Source organism: Mercenaria mercenaria, chromosome 1, assembly GCF_021730395.1.
Source record: "Mercenaria mercenaria strain notata chromosome 1, MADL_Memer_1, whole genome shotgun sequence".
NCBI classification, from domain to species: Eukaryota; Metazoa; Mollusca; class Bivalvia; order Venerida; family Veneridae; genus Mercenaria; species Mercenaria mercenaria.
Genome location: NC_069361.1, coordinates 70,360,338 through 70,386,806, shown reverse-complemented (window position 1 = coordinate 70,386,806; position 26,469 = coordinate 70,360,338). Strand labels below are relative to the sequence as shown.

Genomic DNA, 26,469 nt, shown 5'->3' with positions numbered 1-26,469 from the left:
CTGAAACTCGTGACTGCGCATGACCGAATAATAATATGGAGTCTGACGAGTGGCACTTTTGGAAAAATGTCAGAAAAAATATTATTTCTACAGCTATATCGCCTGTCAATGAAACCATAAATTAGACACTTGCATATTTTATTATTGTGGAAATGGATGCAACTGTTAATTCAGATGTGTCGTCCACAAGTACGTGTGAAAATGACAAAATAAACAGTGAAAAATCTGATCAAGAAAACTCCCCATCATCAACATCAAAACAGGAAGTAAACAAACAAGTTGTTGAATTGCCCAATGATGACACTCGTAAAGATGAACAAGTTCCTGTTGAACAGCTAAGTAATGATGCAAATGTTAATGACGAACAAGTGATAGCAAACGGTTGTTCAAATGCAGAGAAACAGACAAAAAAGGGAAAGAAAAATGTGTTCTTTCCAGTTGATGCGACTATTGTTAAAGGATACTTAGAACCTCCAGATCCATGGAAAAATGGTGTGTTTTTAGCAGATTGTTTAAACCCGCATTGCGGCCAGTTCCGGTTAATTTCACATTTTAAATTTTTTTCTGGTACTAAAGATCTCCGATTGTCTCAATGCCTCACTTGTAGGTGGTCACACCGTTATGATTACACGTTTTAATTTTCACACAAGTATATTTCATGATTTACCAGTGTTTCTATACTTCACAGTCCCTAATGAATAAGTAATGATTTTATGGGCCTGATTTTATATAGTTTTAGTGTTATTTACTTAAGATATCGATACTTATCTGCAAACAAAATATTGTGTAAATACATGCTAAAGATTTACAGTAAATCACTGCATTATTCAGCCGATATAACGAAAGTTTGCCGAAATCAGTAATTGTAAGATCGCTGTGACGTCACTCATTAAAATTTGTTCATCTGTTGACTTTTATGGGATCAGAATTTTTAAATTTTAACAACTTTCTGACTGGATTTTGAAAAATCAGTAATTTAATATTACATTTTTCATATTTTAGTATTCAAATATTTTTCTTAATGAATAACTGTTTTAATAAATGACATTTAATTTCAATAGCGGCAGTGTGATGTTCAGAGCTTCTAGAAAAACAGTATTTAAAGAAAAGCATTCATAATCCTTTTCTTCAAAAAATGTTAAATTAATTAATGATTAAATAAATTTTGCTTGTTTTAAAAGCTTTCCATTCTTCAAAAAAAATGTATATTTTAATTTGTGTTTTAAAAATTAATTTTAAAGGACCTTTTTACAAAATAACAGGGGGCGGGGCGATAAGCGTCAGTGTTTTTTTTTGGGCGATTTGACCCCGAAATTCGGCGTCCCCCAACGAAAAAAAATGTCAAAATTCCAAAAAAGTTTAAAAAAAACCCCCAAAAAAGAGATGATTTTTCCCAATAAGATTGATTTCTTGTAAAATTTGAACAAAAACGATGCAAATAACATAAAAATTCCCGCCTTTTTAATTAGGGTTTATTCGCAAAATTTTTTTCCCCAACTGAAGAGCTTGTTTACATAAAAGGGGTCCAGCATAGTACGGATTTGTATGATTTCTCACGGTCGCTAAAGCTTTTTATGGTAAAAAATGGCGGAAAAAAATTGTTGGGAAAATTCCCAAAAAATTATCAAAAAAATGTCCCCTAATTCCAATTTTATAATAAGAAAAAAAAATTTAAAAAACATGGGTTTACTCCGGGGCATTCAAAATTTTTTGGGAAAAGTTAAAGAGAAATTAAATTCAAAACAAACGTCGAAAAGCAAAGTGTTTGCCCAAGAAATCTGAGCCCTCACAAATGACCTCGGAAACAACAGAAGCTATGGTGACCCAAAAAAAAAAAAAAGTTCTGAGCCATAGCCCTGTGACATCAGAAAATAACCTGTCTGTCCTGTCTGAAATTTTCCATAAAAAAAAATTTTTCCCCAAATGATTTTTTATTAAGGTTTGTTAATTTTTCCCCCAATTTTGAAGTTTTCCGCAAAAAACCCCAATTGTAAATTGAAAAGGCTGGGCTTTCCCAAAAAAATTTTAAAAAACCTGGGGTTTTTATCTTTTCTAAAAATAAAATATCAACAGATTTTTTACAAACAATCCATTTTTTATGTTTTGAAAAATAGAAAGATTGTTTCTTAAGTAAAAAACATTTAAAACTAAAAAAAATCATTACTTTTCATTAAGAATCAATTACCGGCGGTAGAAAATCCCCTGGGGTTTGCTGCGTCGGTTCAAGGTAGGCTTTGGGTTTCCCCCCCGCGGCTGGGCGTTGGTTACCAGACGGCTAGACATTCCTTCTTTGAAGACGGTATAAAGTCAAAACGTCCCGAATTAAGTAAAAATATCCCAGAATGTCCCCCATTTGGTTTAGAATTTGGTCAAAACACCCCCATATTGTGTTGAGGTGTACTCAGTTTATTTTGCATAACCAGTTATGGCTTTGCCCAAAAAGTGCTTCAAATTTTAAGAGGTGGAGCTTATCAAAGCAGGGGTTTTTTTTTTAAATTTTTATCAGGAGGGGAAGGGGCTCAGGCCTTTGTTTTTGGGAAAAAAAAATGTCCGGTATTTGGGCAAAGGGGAAAAAAAACCTGATGAAAAGTCAATTTTTTGGGAAACTGATGATTTAAAAGAAATTTTCTGAGGGAGGGGGCCTATTAACAGCCCCTATTATGAAGGGAAAAAAAATCTGCACGGTGTTAAAGAGCCTAAAATGTCTAATTTTAGTCACAGCAAAATGGTATCTGGCTGAGCTCCTTAAAATAAATATGGCAGTAAGAAGTCAGATTGATATGAGTCGAGGGTTAATTATGTTTTCCCCCCTCGGGTGGGGGACTTTTGGTTTTGCCCTGTCGTCCAACGTCAAATTTTTTCCGATCAAAACTGGAGAACCTTTAACCCAAAAATCAAAAATTTACGGATGGCGGGCTTAGGGGGTAGACAAACCCCTTTTTCAGGGTTGCAGGTCTGGAAAAATATGGAAAACGAGATTTTTGGAAAAAAAAAAACAGGGGAAAAAATTTAAATTTTTTTATTTTGTCATGGAAAAAATTTTAAAAATCGTCATGGAAAGTGTCTGGATAAATCGTATGTGCATAAAAAGTTACTCTGTTTTAATTTAATATCAGAAAAATCCAGATTTCGGTAATCGAACAATCAGTAATTTTCGTCAAAATTGGGGGTGAATTTGGGTTTGGGTACGAATGCCTTAAGTTCTATTGCAACGTTTGGTTTTTTTGTTGTACTTTTAAAAACGAAACTAAGGTGAAATAGCTAAAAAAAGTAAAAAATAAGTCAGAAAAGAGTTGCCCATCAACTAATGGGGAAAAGGAATGAACAGTACAATGAACAAAGCATGGTTAAAGCCTTTCAAGTCCCATAACAGAAAGCCCTTTTGCACCCTCGTGCAAAAATTTTCGATCTGTCAAATATGGGCGAAACCGCAATAAAAACGCTAGAAGGTGGAAAACACGTTTCAAACATTGAACTCGTGATAAACGACAAAAACTTTTGCCATTAAAATCTTTTTTCAAAACCCCGTGGAAACAAAACGGAGGAAACTGGGGTTTGTATGTGTATTTCCCCCCCACTCAAGAACAATGTCAGAAACCACAGGAAAAAATAGATTTGTGACTCAAGTAACTCTTTTAGAAGGACTGCTAAAGAAAGCAACAGGAATTAGAGCAGTTGGGCCTTAAACTTTACTAAAAATGCTCACTAAAAAAAAAAGGTAAACAGTGTTGGAATTGAAATTTATCGTAAAAAAAAAAAAAAAAAAAAAAGTCTTATTTTTCAAATGTTTGAAATAAAAAATTTTTTGTATGCCAAAAAAATGAGTGTATCATTGCATTTATTTGGTTTGTATGTTTGGATTGGTCTGGAAAACCAGGCAATGTCATGGAAAAAATATGGAATTTTGTATAAGATCTGTATGAACCCTGTTATTGTTTTTGGGGTCACCCATCAAAGGTCAAGGTCACAAGGGCCGAAAATGGAAAAACCATTTCCAATAAAAACTTGAAAACAAAATTGACCCAGAATGTTTAAACTTCATAGGATGATTGGAATGATGAGAGTAGAGAGCCCTATTGTTTTGGGGTCACCCACAAAATCAGGTCACAGGGGGCTACCTGGAAAACCATTTCCGACCCTAGCTTGAGAACCACTTTCCGAAAGTTGAAAAATCTAGGATGATTATAATTGATTTGGGCATACATAGTAGAGACCCTATTGATTTTGGGGTCCTCTGTAAAGTCAAGGTCACAGGGGTGAACTAGAAAAAACCCTTCTGATCCATAAATTTAGCCCATTGGCCCAGAAGGGTTTAAACTTTTACGATGATTGGCTGCAGAGTAGATGCCACTATTTATTTTGGGGTATTCTATTAAAGGTCAAAGTCACAGGGGTCTGAATGTGGAAAAACATTTCAGGTCAGTAACTTGAGAACCACTTTACCCAGAATGTTGAAACTTCAAAGGATTATTGGACATGCAGAGTAGATGACCACTATTGATTTTGGGATCACTCTATGAAAAGGTCAAGGTCACAGGGGCCTGAACATGGAAAAAACATTTCAGGTCAGTAACTTGAAAACCACTTGACCCAGAATGTTGAAGCTTCAAAGGATGTTTGAACATGTAGAGTAGATGACCCATGTTCATTTTGGGGTCACTCTATTAAAGGTCAAGGTCGCAGCAAACAGAACATGGAAATCCGTTTCAGGTCAGTAACTTGAGAACCCCTTGACCCAGAATGTTGAAACTTTATAGGGTGATAAGACTTACAGTGTAGATGTCCCCTATTGTTTTTGGGATTACCCTATAAAAGGTCAAGGTCGCAACAAACAGAACATGGAAATCAATTTCCAGTCAATAACTTGAGAACCATTTGATCTAGAACCTTCAAATTTCATAGGGTGATAGGAGTTACTGAGTAGATGAACCCTATTGTTTTTGGGGTCACACCATCAAAATTCAAGGTCACAGGGGGCCGAACATAGAAAACTCTTTTCAGTCAATGACTTGAGAACCACCTGACCCAGAATGTTGAAACTAAATAGGATGATTGTACATGCAGAGTATATGACCCCTACTGATTTGGGGGTCACTCGATCAGAGGTCAAGGTCACAGGCGCCTGAACATGGAAAACAGTTTCCAATTCATAACTTGAGAACCACTAAGCCCAGAATAATGAAACTTTGTGGAATGATTATACATGCCAAGTAGATGATTCCTATTGCAGCCAACCATCAGTGTTGTTTTGACTTTTGCTCCCCTATTGACTTCCTGCCTATATGACTATGCATTGGGGGAGACATGCCCTTTTCTACAAAAGCATCTTCTAGTTTATATCCCTGGATCTCTCCTTATACATTTGAAACACAAGGCAATATGCTTACTTATTGCATGATGATCATATTTTTTCTTAAATGAAACATATTAAAAATGTCACATTTTAAAAATTCACGATATAGGTATGACACATTTTTCCCAGTTGTAAAGGCCAAGGCCCTATTCCCTAACGAGTGGAAAGCCCGTCCGTTTAGCTCAATAGGAAGAGCGTTGGTCTACGGATCACTGGGTCGCGAGTTCGATCCCCGGGCGGGGCGTATGTTCTCTGTGATGATTTGATAAAAGACGTGTCTGAAATCATTCATCCTCCACCTCTGATTCATGTGGGGAAGTTGGTAGTTACTTGCAGGTTTGTACTGGTACGGAATCCAGGAACACTGGTTAGGTTAACTGCCCGCCGTTACATGACTGAAATACTGTTAAAAAATGGCGTTAAACCCAAAACAAACAAACTAACGAGTGGAAAAAACACTGTTTACACTGCGTCTGCTTCAAAAGAAAATAAGGTTTTCAGTGTTTCTTCCATTTCCTATCATTATACACCAAGCCTTTGAATCTCTTTTAAGCATTTTAAGTTACATAACAGTGTTCACGAAAGACCCTGAAAATTCACGGGACAGTCTGGTAAACATGATTTTTTTACAGGCCCGGATAATATTTTACCAGACCAAATTCTTTTTAATAAATTTGATATCTGATCTTTAAAACTGGTAGATCTATTTATACATAGAATCTGTTCTATATACATGTAGACATTTCATAAATTACATCCCTTAAGTTTATTTCCACATAGATCTATCAGTTAAAACAGATTTCAGACATTAAGTTTTCATATTCATTTTCTATATCATCGCTGTGTTTTCCCCCCACAAAGTTCATTTATGTAGTCTATTGTTTGCATAGAATCCTCAAAATGTTGACGTTGATGATTGAAAGAGAAAGATGACCTCAGAATTTCTGGAAATTCTCATCTGGTTCTCGCGCTATCGGTAGAAAATTTGAATGTGTACCATCCACAATTAGTCAGAACAATGCACCAATGATTTGCGCGTTCTTAGAATTGTCTTGACGTTTTGAGGGGTTTCCATTGTTTCTATTTTATGGACAAATCAAACAAGCGCTTACTAAAATATAGTTTGACAACAGTTTCTCGGGATTCCATGTAATTAAGATTTTTTTGTTCAAACTTTAGCAAAATCATGGAGGACTTTCTTCTTATTTTATCATATTGACCTGCAATTTTTATCGGACACTCGGTCTTGTGAACTTGATATATCGCAGCGGACCGGGTCAAAATTTACCGGACATGTCAGACAGCTTTCGCGACCTCTGACATAAGTTGCATTTTAAATTTTATTTAACAATATAATCAGTTTTTAGCTCGACTATTCAAAGAATAGTCTAGCTATTCTACGCACCCTGGCGTCGGCGTCACACCTTGGTTAAGTTTTTGCATGCAAGTACATACAGCCATCAATTAAAGGCATATAGCTTTGAAACTTATTTTTTTTTTCTTTTTCTAGGTCAATTACCAACCTCTCTGGGTCAAGTCCCATAACTCTGACATGTATTTTGAGCAAATTATGCCCCCTTTTGGACTTAGAAAATTTTGGTTAAAGTTTTACATGCAAGTAACTATCTCCAAAACTAATGCAGATATTGATTTGAAACTTCACATGTGTCTTCGGGGTTATAAAACTAGTTGATAGTAGCAAGTCCCATAACTCTGACTTTCATTTTGGCCAAATTATGCCCCCTTTTGGATTTAGAAAATTCTGGTTAAAGTTTTGCGTGCAAGTACATACAGCTATTACTAAAAGGCATATAGATTTGAAACTTATTTTTTCTTTTTCTAGATGAATTACTAACCTCATTGGATCAAGTGTCATAACTCTGACATGTATTTTGGGCAAATTATGCCCCCTTTTGGACTTTGAAAATTTTGGTTAAAGTTTTACATGCAAGTTTCTATCTCCAAAACTAATGCAGATATTGAATTGAAACTTCACATGTGCCTCCGGGGTTATAAAACTAGTTGATAGCAGCAAGTCCCATAACTGATATGCATTTTGGTCAAATTATTCCCCCTTTTGAACTTAAAACTCTTTTGATATTTAACCTTTTTGGGTAATATTTTCCTGCTTCTGGGACAATATTTCGAATAGTCGAGCTTGGCTGTCTTACGGACAGCTCTTGTTATTTATTTTAGTTTTAAACATGTGAAGATGGTATACGTTTTTCATTATCAAAAAAAGTAATTTCATTATATTTTCACACTTTAGTTCCTGACTGGAGAACAGAAGATCTCCTGAGAGCTTACAGAAAAGGATGTGAAAAGCATGGATCCAAACCCCTCAACAAAATTTTACAGCAGCTTCAGGTACAAACACAAAACTGTATTATACAATTGATTTTACAGAGGTTCATACTTACTGAACTGTTCCTTATATTTTGTTGAAAATACTGATCAAATTTTTGTTAGATTGAACATAGTTTTGAAAGGTTTTAAATGTAGTTGGAAAGACGTTTAAGTCTGACTGAAGCATATAGGTAGTTTTAGACTGTGAATTATAGCAATTAGTCATTGTCAGTAAATTGAGCCACGCCATGAGAAAACCGACATAGTGGGTTTGCGACCAGCATGGATCCAGACCAGCCTGCGCATCCGCGCAGTCTGTTCAGGATCCATGCTGTTCGCTTTCAAAGCCTATTGCAATTAGAGAAACCGTTAGCGAACAGCATGGATCCTGAACAGACTGCGCGGATGTGCAGGCTGGTCTGGATCCTTGCTGGTCGCCAAACCCACTATGTTGTCCGTAAATTGTTGTGTTTTATGAGATTAATTTGTCCTGGCTATTGGCTGTATACTGCAAGTAAGGTGTAGATCTGTCTCCTTCAGATAAGATTTTTTTTGGGATGGTCTGGAATTCCTATAATTAGAAGTTTGATGTTCAGATTGTATATTTGTATTTTGCAGTGCATTGAAAATGTTGGTGAAAGATATGAAATCCTTAGCTTGAAAGGTAGGCATCTAAGCATAAAGCTTTTGACATCAGTCAGAGCGTGGATTTTCCCCATAGTAAAAGGCTTGTTTTGATTAGGTTTGTGGGAACTTGAATTATTGTAAATATTTTTATTTGCTTGCCAGTGAACTTAAATACATGTAACATTTTATGTGAAAATGAACTGAACTTGCATCATAAATGATCTTAACATTATAAAACTAATGTGAATCTGTTTCTAGTATTTGTTGTTCACTGTTCAGTACAGACACTTTATTTTGAATGTTTTTAGCTCACCTGTCACATAGTGACAAGGTGAGCTTTTGTGATCACCCTTCGTCTGTCCGTCAGTCCGTCAGCAATTTCTTGTCTGCACGATAGTGGTTTCATTTATGATTTTATTTTAACCAAACTTGCACACAATTTGTATCACCATAAGATCTCAGTTCCTTTCTTGAACTGGCCAGATCCCATCATGGGTTCCAGAGTTATGGCCCCTGAAAGGGCCAGAATTAGCTATTTTGACCTTGTCTGCACAATAGCAGCTTTATTTATGATTTGATTTTTACCAAACTTGCACAAAACTTGTGTCACCATAAGATCTTGGTTCCTTTCTTGAACTGGCCAGATCCCATTATGGGTTCCAGAGTTATGGCCCCTGAAAGGGCCAAAATTACTTAATTAGCTATTTTGACATTGTCTGCACAATAGCAGCTTCATTTATAATTATATTTTAACCAAACTTGCACACAACTTGAATCACCATAAGATCTTGGTTCCTTTGTTGAACTGGCCAGATTCCATGATGGGTTCCAGAGTTATGGCCCCTGAAATGGCCAGAATTAGCTATTTTGACCTTGTCTGCACAATAGCAGCTTCATTTATGATTTAATTTAATCAAACTTGCACAAAACTTGTGTCACCATAAGATCTTGGTTCCTTTCTTGAACTGGCCAGATCCCATGGGTTCCAGAGTTATGGCCCCTGAAAGGGCCAAAATTAGCTATTTTGACCTTGTCTGCACAATAGCAGCTTTATTTATGATTTGATTTTAACCAAACTTGCACACAATTTGTATTACCACAAGATCTTGGTTCCTTTCTTGAACTGGCCAGATTTCATCATGGGTTCCAGAGTTATAGCCCCTTAAATGTCCAAAATTGGCTATTTTGGCTTTTGCAGCCATATAGAGACTTCATTTATGGTTTGATTTGATACAAACTTCCAAAATATCTTCAGCAACAATAAATCGTGGATTCCATGACGAACCTGTCAGATCCAATCGTAGGTTCCAGAGTTATTTTATATCTTATTACCTCCGCTGATTGTAATCAAAATGGATTTATATCAGTAAGTACTTATAGGACTTATTTGAAATTTCATTATTGTCATTAGTTGGACTGAGACAATCAGGGTAGATAACTAAGTACTGATTTTATGTCAAATTACCTCCCTTTATTTCAAATTAAAATGGGTATATCTCTGTAACTAATGAAGATACTGATCATAAATTTCATTTATGTCAACAGATGGACTTGGACAATCAGTGAAGATACATATTGACTGAATTTATGACAGATTACCTCCTTTATTATTTATCTAAATGAATACACCTTAGCAGCTTCTAATGAGATTGGTTTGAAAAGATCATTTCATTTTGAGCAATAGTACTCAGGTGAGCGTCACAGGGCCATCTTGGTCCTCTTGTTCAACTTTATTTATGCATTTTACAGGAGAGCGTTTAGATTTGAAACAAGTGGAAAGTTTAGAAGATATATTTAAGCATGTGAGATTTCGATGTATTGATGTAGAAGCTACACATCTTGATGATGAGGTATTATATTAACATATTCCTTACTTGCTGTAGCTCTTACATTTCCTGCAGTTCCCCTCTTCACATGGAGACATTTTAGCTGATTGTCTGTCTTCAACGATGTCCATGTAAATTCTCCAAAGGATTTGTTGCAATGTAGAATATACAGTTTGCTGTTAAATTGGGTAGATTGCCAGATTTTTTCCAGAATACAGTTTTAACCTGCATAAACAGCCACCTGTATTAAACAGTCAGTTGCCTTAAGCAGCAGCTAACTGCCAAAATCTACTTTTTGTTCTATTTTCAACTTGCCTTGACCTTCAGCCTGCTGCTGGCAAGGGATTCTGCCTTTGTGACCAGTGCAGAGTTTGTTTTTCAGTCAGTAAATTTTCAGTGAACAGTACTGCCCAAATTGAATGATAGACCAGTCCATTTTAAAAATTTAGCAGGGTAAAGGTTAAGCAGCCAGATTTTGTTGCTGCCTTGACTGGCTTCACTCTACTGTCAAGCCTTTTGATATTAAGAGACCATGCTTTGGAAATGAAAAAGGTGGTCTCTGTTGACAGCTGGTGTGTCAACATGTGTAAATGTATACTACAGTTAAATGGGTTAAAAGAAAATAGTAAATTTATACACAGCTTTATAATCGTGGTCTTTTTGTCAGACATGATCTTCAATACTGGTTTGACTGTATATTTTTATAGTGAAATAGAAAGACTTCATTTTATCCGTACCATTTAGAAATACGATTGCAATTGATTCAGTTTGATCATATTGACATTTTATTGCAAAAGTCAGACAGCCCTATAAAATGGGTAAGTGTACTAATTGCTACAGAAACAGTTAGATATGGAAGTTTTTTTCTGGTTGTGTTTAATGTTAATTTCATAAAACACTGGTTACCAGTAATTCTAACACGACCAGCAAATAACCTACATACATGTAGAGCAAAATCTATCTCGGGTTATTCTGCAATATACCACTCGCGTGCAATGACATCATCCGATCCAGGTGCGTAACGCGGTCGTAAAAAGTAGTTTCCATTTTTTTCTAACACTGTTGATACTAGTATGTCGTGTTAGAATCGAAATAATAAGCTCCCAATTGTGATTTATCATAGAATAACCCGAGTTTTTCGTTCTTATGCGAAACAGTATATCACTCAGGCCTAAGGCCTTCATGATATATTCTTACGCATAAGAATTTAAAACTTGGGTTATTCTATGATAAACTATGTTTGGGAACTTATTATTTCTTAATTCAAGTTTTATAGTCTCTTTAATGTTATAATGTAACATTATTATTTGATTGCAGATGGCTGTTGCTCTGTTTGAGATGGTGGAGTACTACGAGTCAGCCTGTAAACTGAATATATCCTTCAACAAAGGTATTGGACCTAGAGGATGGATGTCTTGCTCTAAACTTGTTAGAAGGGTATGTTCTTGAAATTATTTATACTTAATAAAGGATATTTCTGTTGTGAAAAAATGATGTAAAGATAGAACTTTTTAATATTGATTAAATATGGTTCAAACCTTGCCAGCATGTACATGTATACCCTACTTGCATTTGCCGGCTTTCCTTTCATGCAAGGATGTTCTGCAATTGCTGAAGTCAAACAAGGTCTTGACAGTAAATGAGTTCCAGAAATTTTAGGTCATTTGACCACTATTGTGTTTAAGGACTGCTATACCCACCCGCTTAGCTCAATAGGGAGAGCGTTGGTCTACGGATCGCGGGGTTGTGAGTTCGATCCGCAGGCGGGGCGTTTGTTCTCCGTGACGATTTGATAACAGACATTGTGTCTGAAATTATTTATCCTCCACCTCTGATTCGTGTGGGGAAGTTGGCAGTTACTTGCGGAGAACAGGTTTGTACTGGTACAGAATCCAGGAACACTGGTTAGGTTAACTGCCCACCGTAACATGACTGAAATACTGTTGAAAAACAGCATTAAACCCAAAACAAACAAGCAAACAAATTAAGGACTGCTGAGAGATCAGATGGAGTCTTTGGTAATGGATCTTTTCTGACACTCAGCAATTTCTGCATGATTCTGTAATCTCAGTATCCTTTAGTGTTCTTTAGTCATTAATGTAGCTCAAACAAACACGACTTTTCATACCAGGAGGGAAATGCAGAGATCACATACATGGAATCAAGCGGAAGTTGCCGTTTGTCATTATGGGTCCATTATCTTAATTCAAACAAACTAGAAACTAGTAGTCACTAGCAAAATCAGTTTTATCACATTAACTGTCACATACTATAGTCACAGTTGACTCCTTCAAGGCTTTTGTCACTGTGCCTGTCCTAAGCTCTGCACTCAATCTTTAAACAGCAACCAGTGCATAGAGTTTTAATATTGTAAAATTCAGAAAGTTTTATTGTTGTGGCACATGTACAAACTTGATATATGTAAAAACACCATAAAATTTTATTCAGCGTCTACACATAATCTTCCAAGTAATGAAGGAGTGTAGTAATTTGAACAAGAAGAAATCTTAAGTTAGAGTAACTCTGGAAAAAAAATTTAAGAGCACTTTTATTTTACTGCAATTGAAAATTAATTGTATTTATAAATTGTTTAAATGATAAATGCTATTTACAATTGTAGACCCCATGCCTGACATTTATTGATGCACGAAACTGTGATCTGAATGAGAGAGTAATCCCGATAATGGGTCGGGCGTTACGTATGGGCTGTTTCTTACAGCGTCTCCATCTGCAGAATGCTGGTCTAGCAGGCAGAGCGCTTGTTATTCTGGGTATACTTTTCAATTCTTTACATAAATCACACATATTTTGCTACTTTTGCTGGTTGTTAAAAGATGTTTAAAGGGTTTCTTTTTTGAATGAAGAGGAAGGCATTGTAGCTGTTATATGAACACATTTACTGCACTATATTAGAATCATGACAATTTATATAAAGCAACAGTGAAATGATAGTTTTGGTGTACTGGTTAAAATGTTTGCATATTTTGGTTACTTAGACCCCAGATAGGGTCATATGATATCAGTACTGGAATTCTAGGAATCAGTCTTCATTTAAGCCGGAAACTTTCTTTACAATTGAGCTAAACTTTTGAAAGATAGTTTCACTGAAATTTGGAGGTCAGACAACTCTGAATAGCTGTAAAACATTCTTCATTAATTTACTGAATTTACAGAATTTAGTCTTTGTAAGGTGTTTGTAGCAAACTAGTCGATTTGAATATGTGTACTATAGATTGAATTGATATAACTATGGAATCATTTAATTTCTTCTGCCAGAAATTTCAGTTTTGACCAAAAGGTCTGTTTCTTATGGATATAAATTCATAGACTTTTACCTTCGAACATAAAAAAAAAGGCACTTTATTTGTTTGTTTGGATTGAATCAACCATTCAGTTCAAGGAAATTAGTCCCCTACGAATATTAACGATTTTAGAGAAAGGTAATTTGTAATGAGAGAGTCTCAGATTTGGTGCTCTTATTTCAGTTGCTGCTCTAAAGATGAATGAGATATTAAAGGAGTTGTTTCTTGGAGACAACAAGTTTATGCCGACTGATGGAGTACAGATAGGTAACTTGCTGAAATACAATCATCGACTTGAACTCCTTGATCTCAGGAACAATCACCTACAGGTATTGTTTGTTTATAGAATTTGATCCACCCATTAGGTATCGCTAGACCTTTATTTTAAAGTGAGGGGCCTTCTTGGAAGAGTGATGAAGGTGGCTGACTTGGAATCATTTGCCCAACATCATTGTGGATTCAAAACTTTGCTTGGGTTGTAGAATTCTTTGATGTACCTTTGAGCTGGCCTATGGAAGGTTTTACTTCTGCTTAGGTGACTGCTTGTGCCTGAATTAATGCTCAAACTGACAAGTTGCGTCTTTCTTTACCATCAGAAGGTGGAAAGTCACTGTATGACATGTAATTATGTCGATATGACAATTAAAACAGAATTTGGTTCACCAGTAAGGTATCCCTAGTCCTTTGTTTCAAATGTAAAATGCCTGTGTGTCTAAATGAGATTGAGGTTTTCCTGTATGAGTAGATTTTCTTAATGGACTACATATCAGATACTGTTTAAAAGGATGTAGTATAGAATTCTACTATGTTACCAGTAGTTACATGGTAATGAAAGTCTTGCTAAATTATAATTTAGAAGTTAAAGTTTAAACAATCTGTATATCAGTATCTTAAGAGGATTATTTATTTGTGTATGTTATTTCTACACATACCTGCCTGTATATCTAAATCTCGGTATCACCCAAGTCAAAAGATTTTAAGCAGTACAGTCCCTCTTGAGAGACCAGTAGCTGAGTGATTAAAGTGGCTGACTTCAAATCCCTTGACTTCAGTATTGTGGTTCTGAAACCGCACTTGTTAGGTAGAATTCTTTCATCCATGCAGTTGGCTTACGTGAAGTTGGTGGTTCTACACCTGGGTCTGTTTATGCCTGAATTAATGTCATTAATTCATAATTGATTAATAAGAGAGACACCTGGGGTCTTCTTCCACCATCAAAAGCTGAAAAGGCACCACATGACCTATAACTCTTGTCAATATGATGTTATATCCTCCCTCCTCTTTCCCCCCCCCCCCCCCACACACACACACACCTACACACACACACCTCCAAAAAAAGAAAAAAAAAACTAAATTTTTATTCTGTAGAGGTTACTTTATCTCACAGGACAGTAAATATCTTGCCTATATTGGTAAGTCTTAGCTCATTGGAACATGTCTTGAACAGAAGTTTCACTGTTGATAGAATCAAAACCGCCCTTATGTTATATTTGTTTACCTATTAAATGAAATTGTTACAGGTATCTAGCATACCAAAATGTATGATTTAGTTGTTATATATCAATTTTTCTTGTAGGATGTTGGTGTGGGCCACATATGTGATGGTTTGTCAGAGCAGTGCCTGGATACAGGTCTACTCACACTTGTACTGTGGAACAATCAGATCACATTCCAGGGCATGTCTGCCGTTAATAAAGCTTTGGTAAGTACAGGTTGCAGAGCTTATTTTCTTGCTTCAGTGGGGGCCATTTTTCAGGTGTCTTCCACTCAGAAAATTCCTGTCAATCCATGAAGTTTTCTCTTCAAATTTGCTTTACATCAGAACATATATTTCTTTTCGCCAAAATGCTGCAGTAATTTTTTCCCCAAATGACAGGTACAGACACCTACCCCACTTCAGGGAAAAAATCTAAATTTTGTTTCTACAGCTTGAACTCACAGACCTATTTAATTTTATACTTTATACAACTAAACACTTTCCTATCTAGTTTTCGAAATCTGCATAAGAATAATTGTGCTGTACTCACTTGGATAAGCAGTAGCCCATTGCATGATAAAAAGTAACACGCTGCAGATACAATGAAAGATGTCATACCTGCTGATAATTGAATTTTTTTTTTTGATCTGTGTTCACAGTTGTTATCATAGCCTGGTTGTGGGTGTATCTTTCATTATGTGACATTAAAACTCATCTGATCAAACGTGTCTGTTTAGTCTTAAAGAAATGACTTTTTTCTTGACTTTCAGACCTCAGCAGAACACTTAGAGACATTGAATCTAGGACATAATCCCATAACCAATGAAGGTATCCATATACTCAAAGATGGACTGCTAAAATCGAAAGGTCTTCTCAAACTTGGGCTGTCTGGGACTAAAGTATCATGTGAAGGTATATTTTTTGTCATTTTAGATCAGCTTGATACTAGACCATCACTTTTAAGGTCATTCATTTAAACATTGAACCAAAAACAAACAGAAAGAAATAAAATGCTTTATCAACACTGAGCTCATTTCACGTATGTGCCAAAAAGAAAAGAAACCCGAAATGAAAATATGCATAATGTTGAAATCCTAGGTTGGTTATAAAATTCAGGTATTGAAAAAAAAGATGAAAAATGTCATGTTTTTCCTTGATTTGGTCAATTTAAACTTTTTCATTCAGAGATTAAGATCAAAATTCAGTGTACTGGTATACGGAATTTTAAAATGAAAAAGACCTCATTGGTTTGGACTTGTTTTGGTCTAGTGTATATATGAAATGGACTTCAAGATGAGGTATTCTGCTGTTGTATTGTACCCCATTATTGACTGACTGAATATTTACCATAATTGCCATAAAAGTTTCCTCATATCCTCAGCAAATATTTTAACCCTTACACTGCTAAATTCCTCTAATGAACTTGTCCATCTTTCAATTTGGACAGTACCATTAACTGTTTAAAGGGGTGCATACCAAAAAGGATACTGACTGAATGGCAAACAGTGCAGATCATGATCAGACTGCACAGATGTGCAGGCTGATCTTGATCTGCACAGGTCGCAAAGGCAGAAAAAATGGTGTCCAGCATGATAAGGGTTAACAGGTAATAGCGGATGCGCAGGCTGGTCTGGATCCATGCTGGTCGCAAAGCCACTATGTTGATTTTCTCATGGCACGGCTCATATTTATTCAGGAGCTGTAGCCCTAGCAGAAGTGATAGCAGACAACACAAGGCTTGTGAGGTTGGACCTTCAGGAGAATGATATCAAAACAGCAGGCCTCATGGCGCTCTCACTGGCACTTAAAGTGAATGAGAGTATTACCAGACTGGATATTGACAGAGAAACAAAGAAAGAATCAGTACGTATTTGATATTTTTGTTGGCCATATTTTTAATAGAGAGGCATATAGTAAATTTCACTGTCTTTGGTCTATGTGTCCAAAAACACTTTGTGCCTCAGCTTTAACATTTAAAAGATCTATTGAATGGTTAAGCATAATGAGGTATGTCATACTCTAGAGTCCTGTCCATAATGTAAGGCCACAGGCAGGTACTATAACCCACCTAGAGGACAGCCCACTTAGAAATGACATCCCTTATTGTGAGAACTAATGGTTTTCCTTATATGAGCCGCGCCATGAGAAAACCAACATAGTGGGTTTGCGACCAGCATCTGCGCAGTCTGGTCAGGATCCATGCTGTTCGCTTTCAAAGCCTATTGTAATTAGAGAAACTGTTAGCGAACAGAATGTATCCTGACCAGGATGCGCAGGCTGGTCTTGATCCATGCTGGTCGCAAACCCACTATGTTGGTTTTCTCATGGCACGGCTCATATTGTTACCACACACTGACTATTGATCATATGCCTCAATGCTGGTTTAGAGACCTTGCTTTGGATGTAGAATTCTTCATGTGAGGAAGCCATCCAGCTGGCTAATGGAAGGTCAAAGATTCTACCCTGTCCAAGGTGGCATGGTGTCCGACCATGCATGAAAAAGTGCTCATAGGGGCACCAGGGGCCTGCCTCCATGAAACAGTTGGCATTTGACCTAAAGAGTGTTTGTATGACTGAAAAAATAAAGTATAGACCAGTCAAAAAATATATTCTCTATGATTTTGAGGCACGTATTTTAGCAAAATTAAGTCATAAAATAATCTAAAGCTTGCTCTTAAATAGTATTCTTTCTATTAAACTGGGAGTTAGCATATTTAGAATATGCACAGTTAAAGAGTTTATGATTTTAAGGAAAGGTTTAACCAAATGTTTTTTCCAGTGTGAAAGATAATTCCTGGAAAACATAGAGATGCTTATGTTTTCAGGAACAAAAAATGTTAGTAGTTGTTTCAGAAAAAATGATATCTTCTCTTATGAAGGTGATAATTTTCTTTTTCTTGTGGCAAACTTCCTCTCTTAAAATGACTTGTTTTCTGCTCCAGGGTGTGAAAGATTATGCAGACCAACAGAAGAGGTTACAAAAAGATATAAGTTGTTTACTAGAGAGAAACAGGGACCTAATGCACAAACGAGAGGAGGAGCAGAGGCAGATTGAACTTAAAAACCAGGAGAATGCACGGAAGCTGCAAGAGGCGGCATGTGATATATCGTTCGAGGAATCACACGAATACATTCCGTCTGGTGATGGTATACATAGACCGAAGCTATTGTTCTTACCATTAACACCTTTGTGTCCAGAACGTGAACTGGATTCTCCTGTTTTAGGGGAGGAGTATATTCTTGAAGCCACGCCCCCAGCACAGACTATACAGTTAGCTCCTCCAACTGGGACTGACTTACTCAGTCCACAGTACTGTCCAAACCCCAAAGCAACTGCCAAAAAGATATTTTCGGTGACTCGTGTAGCGAGCCCTACTGGCTTGTCCCCGCAGGGAAGTGATTCTTCCAGTGGATTTAAGTTTCCAAAGTTCAGTTCGTCAGTAGCTGATGTGATAAATTCCCCAACACAGGTTCATCCCCCTATGGGACGAGGTGCGGACTCTTCCACTTCACAAGTGTTACCTCATCTCGTTCCACCACTACCAACTGTTGACCTGCCAACATTAACCACGCCCATTCCTCTGTCTGTGGATATGCACACCGCAGGCGACAAAGCAAGTCCCGGTTCATTACAAAGAGTGATAGAAGACCAAACTCTTGTTTCTTACATACAGCAAATTGTTGACGACAATGCTGTCAAGGTGAATGCAAAAACAGATGATATAAGCGACCAATCTAAACCAGAAGAAAAGAAGAGTGAGGTTGTACATAATTCTACTAACAATGCAACTGGTAAAACAAACCAAATGACTTCTGTAACAGTTGAATCGGTTAAACAAGATTCTTGTGATAAAACTAGTAATGATTCAGACAGAAGTGATTCTTCGGAAATAAATGCTGAACAACAAACCAGTAAAGTTAAAGTAAAATCTTCAGAGAAAAAGGGAGGAGAAAATGCAGAAAAAAGCAGAGATGACAAGAGTAAGGATGATAGTGAACAGTTAAATGAAAGCAGTACAAAAACTGACTCCTCTTCAAAATGTGATATTTTGCCAGTTGAAAACATTCCTGAAGCCGAAGATATTATAAAACCAGAAGTAGAGACTCAAAGCAAAAAAGAGAAACAACAAATAAAATCAGATGAAAATTGTTTGAAAACTGAAAGTAAAGCTTGCTCAAAGACTGCTGTGGATGTAGACAGTGCAGGTTCTAGTCAAGCAGAAGATTTGTCCATATTGGACTGTGATTCTGATAAATTGCAAAATTCGGAACCGAAAAGTTTGTCAGAGCTTGATATGCCGAATTTATCAGAAAATTTATGTGATGATGATACTAAAGAGGATGATATGAATGGTGAATTTGTTGATTGTTTAGACACAGAAGATAATGTTTGTGATACTGAAACTGATAAAAATGTTGTAAACCGTGATGGCAAAGGACAAAATGGGAGTGATAAAGAAAATGGTGATTCAGAACCATGGAATACAGTTAATGAGTCAGACATAGTTGAAAGTATGTCGTCTGTTCAAAGTTCAGATAGTTTACACACTGGGAGCAATAACAAACCAGACTTCCACACAAATCTTTCATTTAATGGATTAAGACAGGAGTTGGCCAGTCTAATAGATGAAGAAGTAGGGAGTTCTTCTGGTACTCAGTCCCCTCCTGCAAACGGAATAATTCTGAAAAATGGTAATACAGATGCATATACTCAAAATGGTGAGTGCCTTGAAATATAATCTACTGAGAATTAATACTTCAAAAATTTGAAGAAGAACCACAGTTTTTTATTTGGACTTTTCTGAAGGTATGTAGAGTATTGAAATACTCATAACTGTTCCTGGTAAATTTTCTAACATTATTAAACAGTGTTATTTGTGATATTGTAATTTTTGTCAAGTCTGTACATGCTTTCAAGTCTGTACACTTTTACACTGTCATAAGACAACTGCCAATCAGTTTTGTTGGTCAAAATCCTGTAGCATCAGTTTCATTTGGTGAGAGAATTGCTTTCATCACCAGACCAAACAAAACTAGGCCTTATCAGTGTCATTTATTTTTGTGACCTTGCTTAATTGATTTTTATAGATCTATGTTGATACCTAAATCCTTCAGAAACTTTTTTCATAAGTGTGTAGGAGAAGTTTGACCATTAAAACAGGGGTCCTGAAATATTTTCAGAGTCTACTTGTCCACGGACAAGTTGGGCCCACAAATCCACTTGTCCGTACCTAAGAAGAACTTGTCCGTACTTTTTAGTTTAAAAAGGAAAGGATCAGCATTATCATTACTAAATAAACAAATAATACAAACATACACTTCTGTTGACTTCATTTTAACTTATATAAAGTTTTTACGTTATGACTAGAACCATCCTTTGAAAATATGTTATAACTAGCAAGCTAAGTGACTAGAAATCCACTTGAAAATATGTTATGACTAGCAAGTTCAGTGAGTAGAGAATAATTAAGAAATGAACACATGCCATTGACAAAAATATTCAGTACATGTATGTATGCTAGAATTTCTACCCTGGTCCCATTACATTCAATGAATACTGCATTGGTCTTTCAGGGTCCTGAAATAAGCTGTCCGAGTTGTTAAATGTCAATACTAATCGGCTCGAAAAATTAAGCACAATTTGGCTACTAAACTTTTTACATAGCGTCAACCTAGCTAACGTTTTTGCTGAAAATCAAAAATGAAAGTAGATAACGGGATATCCCCAGACTGGCACTTCATTTCAACTTCACGGTTTAATTTTCAGTAATGATCATTAAATGTAGTTTAAACAGTCCAGTGTCTATAAATGGCTGCATTACATTTTTGTTTTGATAAATTTAATGGGCATAAATGATCACAAATAGATTAGATTTGCCTTTAGGCATGCGGATATAAATACAGATGTTCGCCGATTAGTTTCATTTTCATAAATATTTACCACGAAATTTACTTGTCCCGGACAAGCAGCTTCTAAAAACTGCTTGTCCGGACCGAGGAATCCACGAATCGGACAACTCGGACAGCTTATTTCAGGACCCCTGTAAAATTGAAATAATAAAAGGATGAAGTAAATGCATAAGAGGGAAACAAACTTTGTTTGATTTACCTGCATGTTTCTACAACAAAAGGAAACTGGTTTTATAGCCCACAAATTCAGACCATCTGGATTCTTGACTTCTTGCTTTGTAGCCGCCCATCACAACATTTAGTCTTTTGATTTCAGTTTAAATGAATATTTGCTAATATTTGCCTTGATATGAATATGAATTGATCACTAGAAATAGAAATAACAAAATAAGGAAATTATATGAAGTGTGGGAGGTGTGTTATGGACTAAGAAAAGCCCACATCAAGTGATAGGAGTGGGGGGGGTGTAGTAGATAGAAATCACTGACTCGTTCAGCATGGTGAATCTTTCAAGGATTATATTAGTGTTTTCATACTCCTTGTATCATAAAATACTTGTGAGATTAATATCAGTATTTATGTTTTGTGCTGTAAATTTGTGTCCTAACTGATGTTTATTAATATACTGTTTAATCACTTAATCTCGTGGTTTTGGTCAAGTGCCATTTGAATGATTTCTTTGGAATATTTGTTGATTTCAACTTTTTAACCTAAAATGAATAGAAATTTTACTTATTTGTTGAAATTAAAAAATCATTAAACATAATGGACCAACATACAAAGAAATCAAGGAAAATTAGTCCCCACAGAATGCTAATGATTGCACAGTAAATATCATATTCATATTTATATTGATATTCATATCATATTTACATGTACATGATTTTGTTTCATCTGTCAGCTATGTTGTAGAGACAATTCAATACACAAATATCCTGCATTCCAGTATTTATATAGTTAGGTCAGCAATTTACATAATTGGGACATAAAACACAGGCATTGATGAACAAGGATGGGAGGTAATCAATACAGGAGTGTTTTAAATTAACTATTTGATTGATTACTGTTGAATACAATAAATGTTTTCTATCTTGTGAAAATCCTGGAAAGTACATATGAGCCATGCCATGAGAAAACCAACATAGTGGCTTTGCGACCAGCATGGATCCAGACCAGCCTGCGCATCCGCCCAGTCTGGTCAGGCACCATGCTTTCGCTAACAGTTTCTCCAATTCCAATAGGCTTTAAAAGCGAACAGCATGGAGCCTGACCAGACTGCACGGATGCGCAGGCTGGTCTGGATCCATGCTGGTCGCAAACCCACTATGTTGGTTTTCTCATGGCACGGCTCATATTTCCTAAACATCTTGCATTGACTGTCGGATGAGATTTATTAAGTTTTCATTTTCAACTGGGGATTTTTCTATATTAAATTAAGGAGCTGAGTCATGGTTTTAATCCATCGTTCTATAAATCTAACGTGACTCGTCTATTAGCAAGAAGAGTAGTAAATTAAATGTCCTTTATTTAGCAAGATAGATAATTTAAAGAAGTTACAACATGTTAAAGGTATGGACAACAAGTGGAAATTTGAAGACTTTACAACATGTTAAAAATATAGACAACATGTTGAAATATGCATATATTTCAGGTGCGGAGACGAACTCTGATTGGCTTGATACAGCTGCCATGGATACAGGAGCCTCATCTTGATGTTTGTCACTTTTAACGCGTTTAACGGACAACATTTTGATTAAAACAGCAATGAAGTGGATGATGCAGACATTTGAAATATTTTCTTGTGTTTCAAACTTTGCTGGAAAACTACAGAAGATCGCATTCCTTTCCGGGAGTCTATTTATCTGTTGACATCAGTTCGTAGTTATGTTGATGTTGTGCTTGTTAGCAAGGCTGCTTCAAGACTGTTTTGTTACCCAGTACTTAGAATAATTAAATGTTTTCACTTCATGCAGGGAGGTTGAAATTTCAATATGGGCTTAACCCTTATCCTGCTAAATATCTATAATGAACTTGTCCATCTTTCAATTTGGACAGCACTATTAACTGTTAAAAGGGGTGCTTACCAAAAAGATACTGAAAGATGGCTGAATAGCGAACAGTGCAGATTATGTTCAGACTGCACGGATGGGCTACATGTGTATTTCTAAAAAAAAATTGGTCAGTAAGTCAGATGTCTCACAATGATTTAATATATATACAAGGTGTTAAAACTTAAGAAATAGCTTTTACATGTATGTTATGAACATACATGTATATTTTTAGTTTCCTAGATACAGCAAAGTTCAGAATTTTTACATATCAAACACGTTTCAGGGGTCTACCGTATATACTCGCGTATAAGGCGCCCTCGCTTATAAGACGCATCCTGATATTGGACTATCGATCGGGGAGGTTTTGCACTGACCCTCGTATAAGACGCAGTCATATTTTTATACAAACTACATCAGAAATTTGTAGAGATGCATTATTTTCCCCAACATTCTATGATTTGCAATAGAAAATAGCAGAAAATGGACAATTTTATTGTAAAAATGCAGAATTTAAATGAATTAGTAACAGCGGAAAAAAGGTTAAAGAAAGGCCGAAATTTTGACAATATTCGCCGATTTTATTTTTAAAAGAACTTGCAGACTTGTTTTATATTATGTTAAATAAAATAAATTATTTTAAAATCAATTTCGTGTGTAAAAATGCAATGTAGTAACTTCAAAACGGCGGAAAATTGACGATTTTCGCCGATTTTATTTTTGAAGGAACTTGAAAATCTGTTTCATAATATGTAGAATAAAATAAAGTATTCTAAAATCCACTTTCATTGGTAATAATGTGCACAAAATATCTCCGAAACGGGAGAAATTACGTCTAGAAATGTGACGATATTCGCCCATTTTACTCATAATGCTTAGAAACGCTGAATGTTCGGCCATGTTTCCATAACAGTAACACAGAATGTTTAGGAAAATAATGTATTTCTTGAAATTATTCGAGGATACGCAATTTTTAAATTGCTTTCAAAGGATCTCCAATACATGTTTAGGATTTTTCATTCAAACATGCGCTGCATACAATGAGAAAATTAATGAGGATAAAATATCCTCACCAATTTTCCCAAAGTAATTAACGTTCGAAAAAGCAAACAAACAAACAAAGCATATTACATATTTTAATTTTATGTGACATACGGTAACTAATAATGCATTAATTTATCACATATTTCAAACACACAAAAAAAACTGACAATAACGTATCGATTGATTACTGATAAGATAGCAAAAAAGGTGGCGAGATTAGGATACATGTACTTTTATGGCAGTAAATCTGACACATTTGTCAATCAAATATGGATATGCCCACTTTGAAATGTTATCCAATCATATTCCAGTTCCGAGTAGCTAGACATCCCTACTGTACCTTCATTTGACTAGAGGGCAGAATTAAAATAATTGCAGCCGACTATTCTATGAAGTCGCCAATTAACATCAATCAGTGTTTATGATACATTTATTTCTATACATGTGTTTATTTAACAGTTTGCACCTTCAGATGATTTATAATGGGTGCGTTTTAACAGTTTACACTTGCAACAATTATAGGTACCGTATCATATGCAATTGGGGATAATTAACTTTTAATAACTCTGTTTGCGGGCGGTGAAAAAGTATTTTCTTTGCTCAATTATATCAGTCATTTCCAATTTAAGTAAAGCTAATTCGTCAGATTTTCTGAAAGAATTTTTGATTTTAAAAGAAAAAAAAATACATTTGTAAGTAAAAAATACTTCAGATATTAAACTACCAAATCGTAAAGTAAGTAAATAATAGATCGTTATTGAGGACCGAAACACGGTGCTTGTCCGTTTAGATTTTAATACCGATATGCAATGGCTGACGAAAAACGTAAGTAGCGGGTTGCAGACTCGGAAAAAAAATACATTTATAAATAAAATATACTTTCGATATTAATCTATCAAATCGTAAAATAGGTAAATAATAAATCTTTATAGCGGACCGAAATACGGTACGTGTCCGTAAGGTTTTTACAACTGCTATGCGCAATGGCTGCCGAAAAACGAAAGTACATGTCTGCAGACGCGGAAATGAGATGTCCTGAGCTGTAAACTCGGGACTTTTTTTAAATTTTCACTTAATTTTCTTGTAGTATTCGCTTATAAGACGCATGCCCTTCTAGGAAACGAAGATATGATCCCCAAAACTGCGTCTTATACGCGAATATAGACGGTAGCTAGGTCCAATTTTTTGGGAGAAGTCACTTCTCCCTCAAGCTGATTTAGGGAGAAGTGGGGAGACTTTAGGGAGAAGTGGGAAGACTTTTCCTACCGCAATGATGTTGAGTGATTTGAAAGGTGGCTGTAATTACCTTGTTTCTTGATAAAAAGTATTGATGTGACCATTCATTTCCTTAGTTAGGTCATTTCCCATACAGTGGTTATTGTTTAGTTAAAAAAATTCTGAAAAAAGTCGTTTTCAAAATTCAAGCCGATTCCGTAAATATAATCCGCCAGATTTTGGTTATATCTTGTATGTCTATGTCTATGTTATACTGCTTAACAATCGTTATCGATTATAACTAGCAGGCGGATGTATGAAATAATATGATTGTATGAAGTGTTTATTATTAACACCGAGTCATTCACCGAGGAATGTCAGTCTCTCACTCGAATAAAACTGAAAGTAAACTGTGTAATCTAGAAATACATATTCAAATAAATTCATCGATGGAAGTCAATTTAAACATAGTTAATACATTACATGTCGTTCTTTTATCATAGATAACAAATAATTGTGTACCAAATTCCAATTAATCGCATGGTTAATCAGCAGTTTCTTTAAAAAAAAAACTTTGTTTTTTGCACTCGAACATGTTGACAATTAAAAACGAAGTGTCAAAGACGTAAACGCGACGCTAATTGGCTGAACACAATCAACGAGGTGTATTGGATAATTTGATTCGCTTTCACACTTCTCGGGAAAATCTCGCAAGTACCTGAAGTAGGCGGAGCTTAAATTATGCTACCGGCGTGTGTTTGTGTATTCGGCACTCGTTATGACACCGTGTAAATTGTCCAGGTAGCACTAATTAGCGAGTGCGGAAATCAAAGAAAATCGGGTGACTTGCATTTCGCTTTGAGGTTAGATTTGAGCGAAGTTTGAAGTTCTAGAGCGCCTATTTCGCTCAAGTCGCCCACTCGCGAGAGCCCTGCGTTATATATATATATATATATATATATATATATGTGTTCATATATATATAGTGAAATACTTCTTATACACACATATGAACAAGTATGAAATCTCTAGGTCATACAAAACATTGACAGACAAAATACCAACACAGTATTTCATTGACATTACAGAACATCAACCCAACAAAAAACAAAAGACAATTGATTGAAATGTCCTGCTGACGAACTGTCACAGTCTGACCATGTTTAGTGATAATATTAATTTAATTTTTCTTGGCAATGTTGAAAAGTTCAAAAGAAAAAAAATCTTAATAATAAAACCTTTTGTTCAAAGTTTAAAGGGAGAGAGACTGACAGACACATAAGAACCCCCACTCCCGCCCCCACCCACAACTCTACCAACA

The 26,469-nt window shown here is 35.8% G+C and overlaps 1 protein-coding gene across 1 annotated transcript; it reads left to right on the top strand.

The window, feature by feature from the left end:
* Positions 1–9: 9 nt before the first annotated feature.
* LOC123534662 (protein phosphatase 1 regulatory subunit 37-like) lies at positions 10–26,469 on the top strand. The gene is made up of 12 exons (XM_045317006.2): positions 10–492; positions 7,623–7,720; positions 8,318–8,363; positions 10,076–10,176; positions 11,470–11,589; positions 12,773–12,923; positions 13,638–13,783; positions 15,031–15,156; positions 15,702–15,843; positions 16,628–16,794; positions 17,874–19,650; positions 22,493–26,469. Exons 1-12 carry the CDS (start codon positions 153–155, stop codon positions 22,552–22,554), a joined length of 3,276 nt encoding a protein of 1,091 aa, XP_045172941.2. The 5' UTR covers positions 10–152; the 3' UTR covers positions 22,555–26,469.

Bases quoted from the DNA above. Each gene is read 5' to 3' on its own strand.
- LOC123534662 (XM_045317006.2), top strand. From the start codon at position 153: ATGGATGCAACTGTTAATTCAGATGTGTCGTCCACAAGTACGTGTGAA. The intron at 7,721-8,317 runs GTACAAACACAA...TGTATTTTGCAG, and splicing joins AAATTTTACAGCAGCTTCAG to TGCATTGAAAATGTTGGTGA. The intron at 15,844-16,627 runs GTATATTTTTTG...ATATTTATTCAG, and splicing joins GACTAAAGTATCATGTGAAG to GAGCTGTAGCCCTAGCAGAA.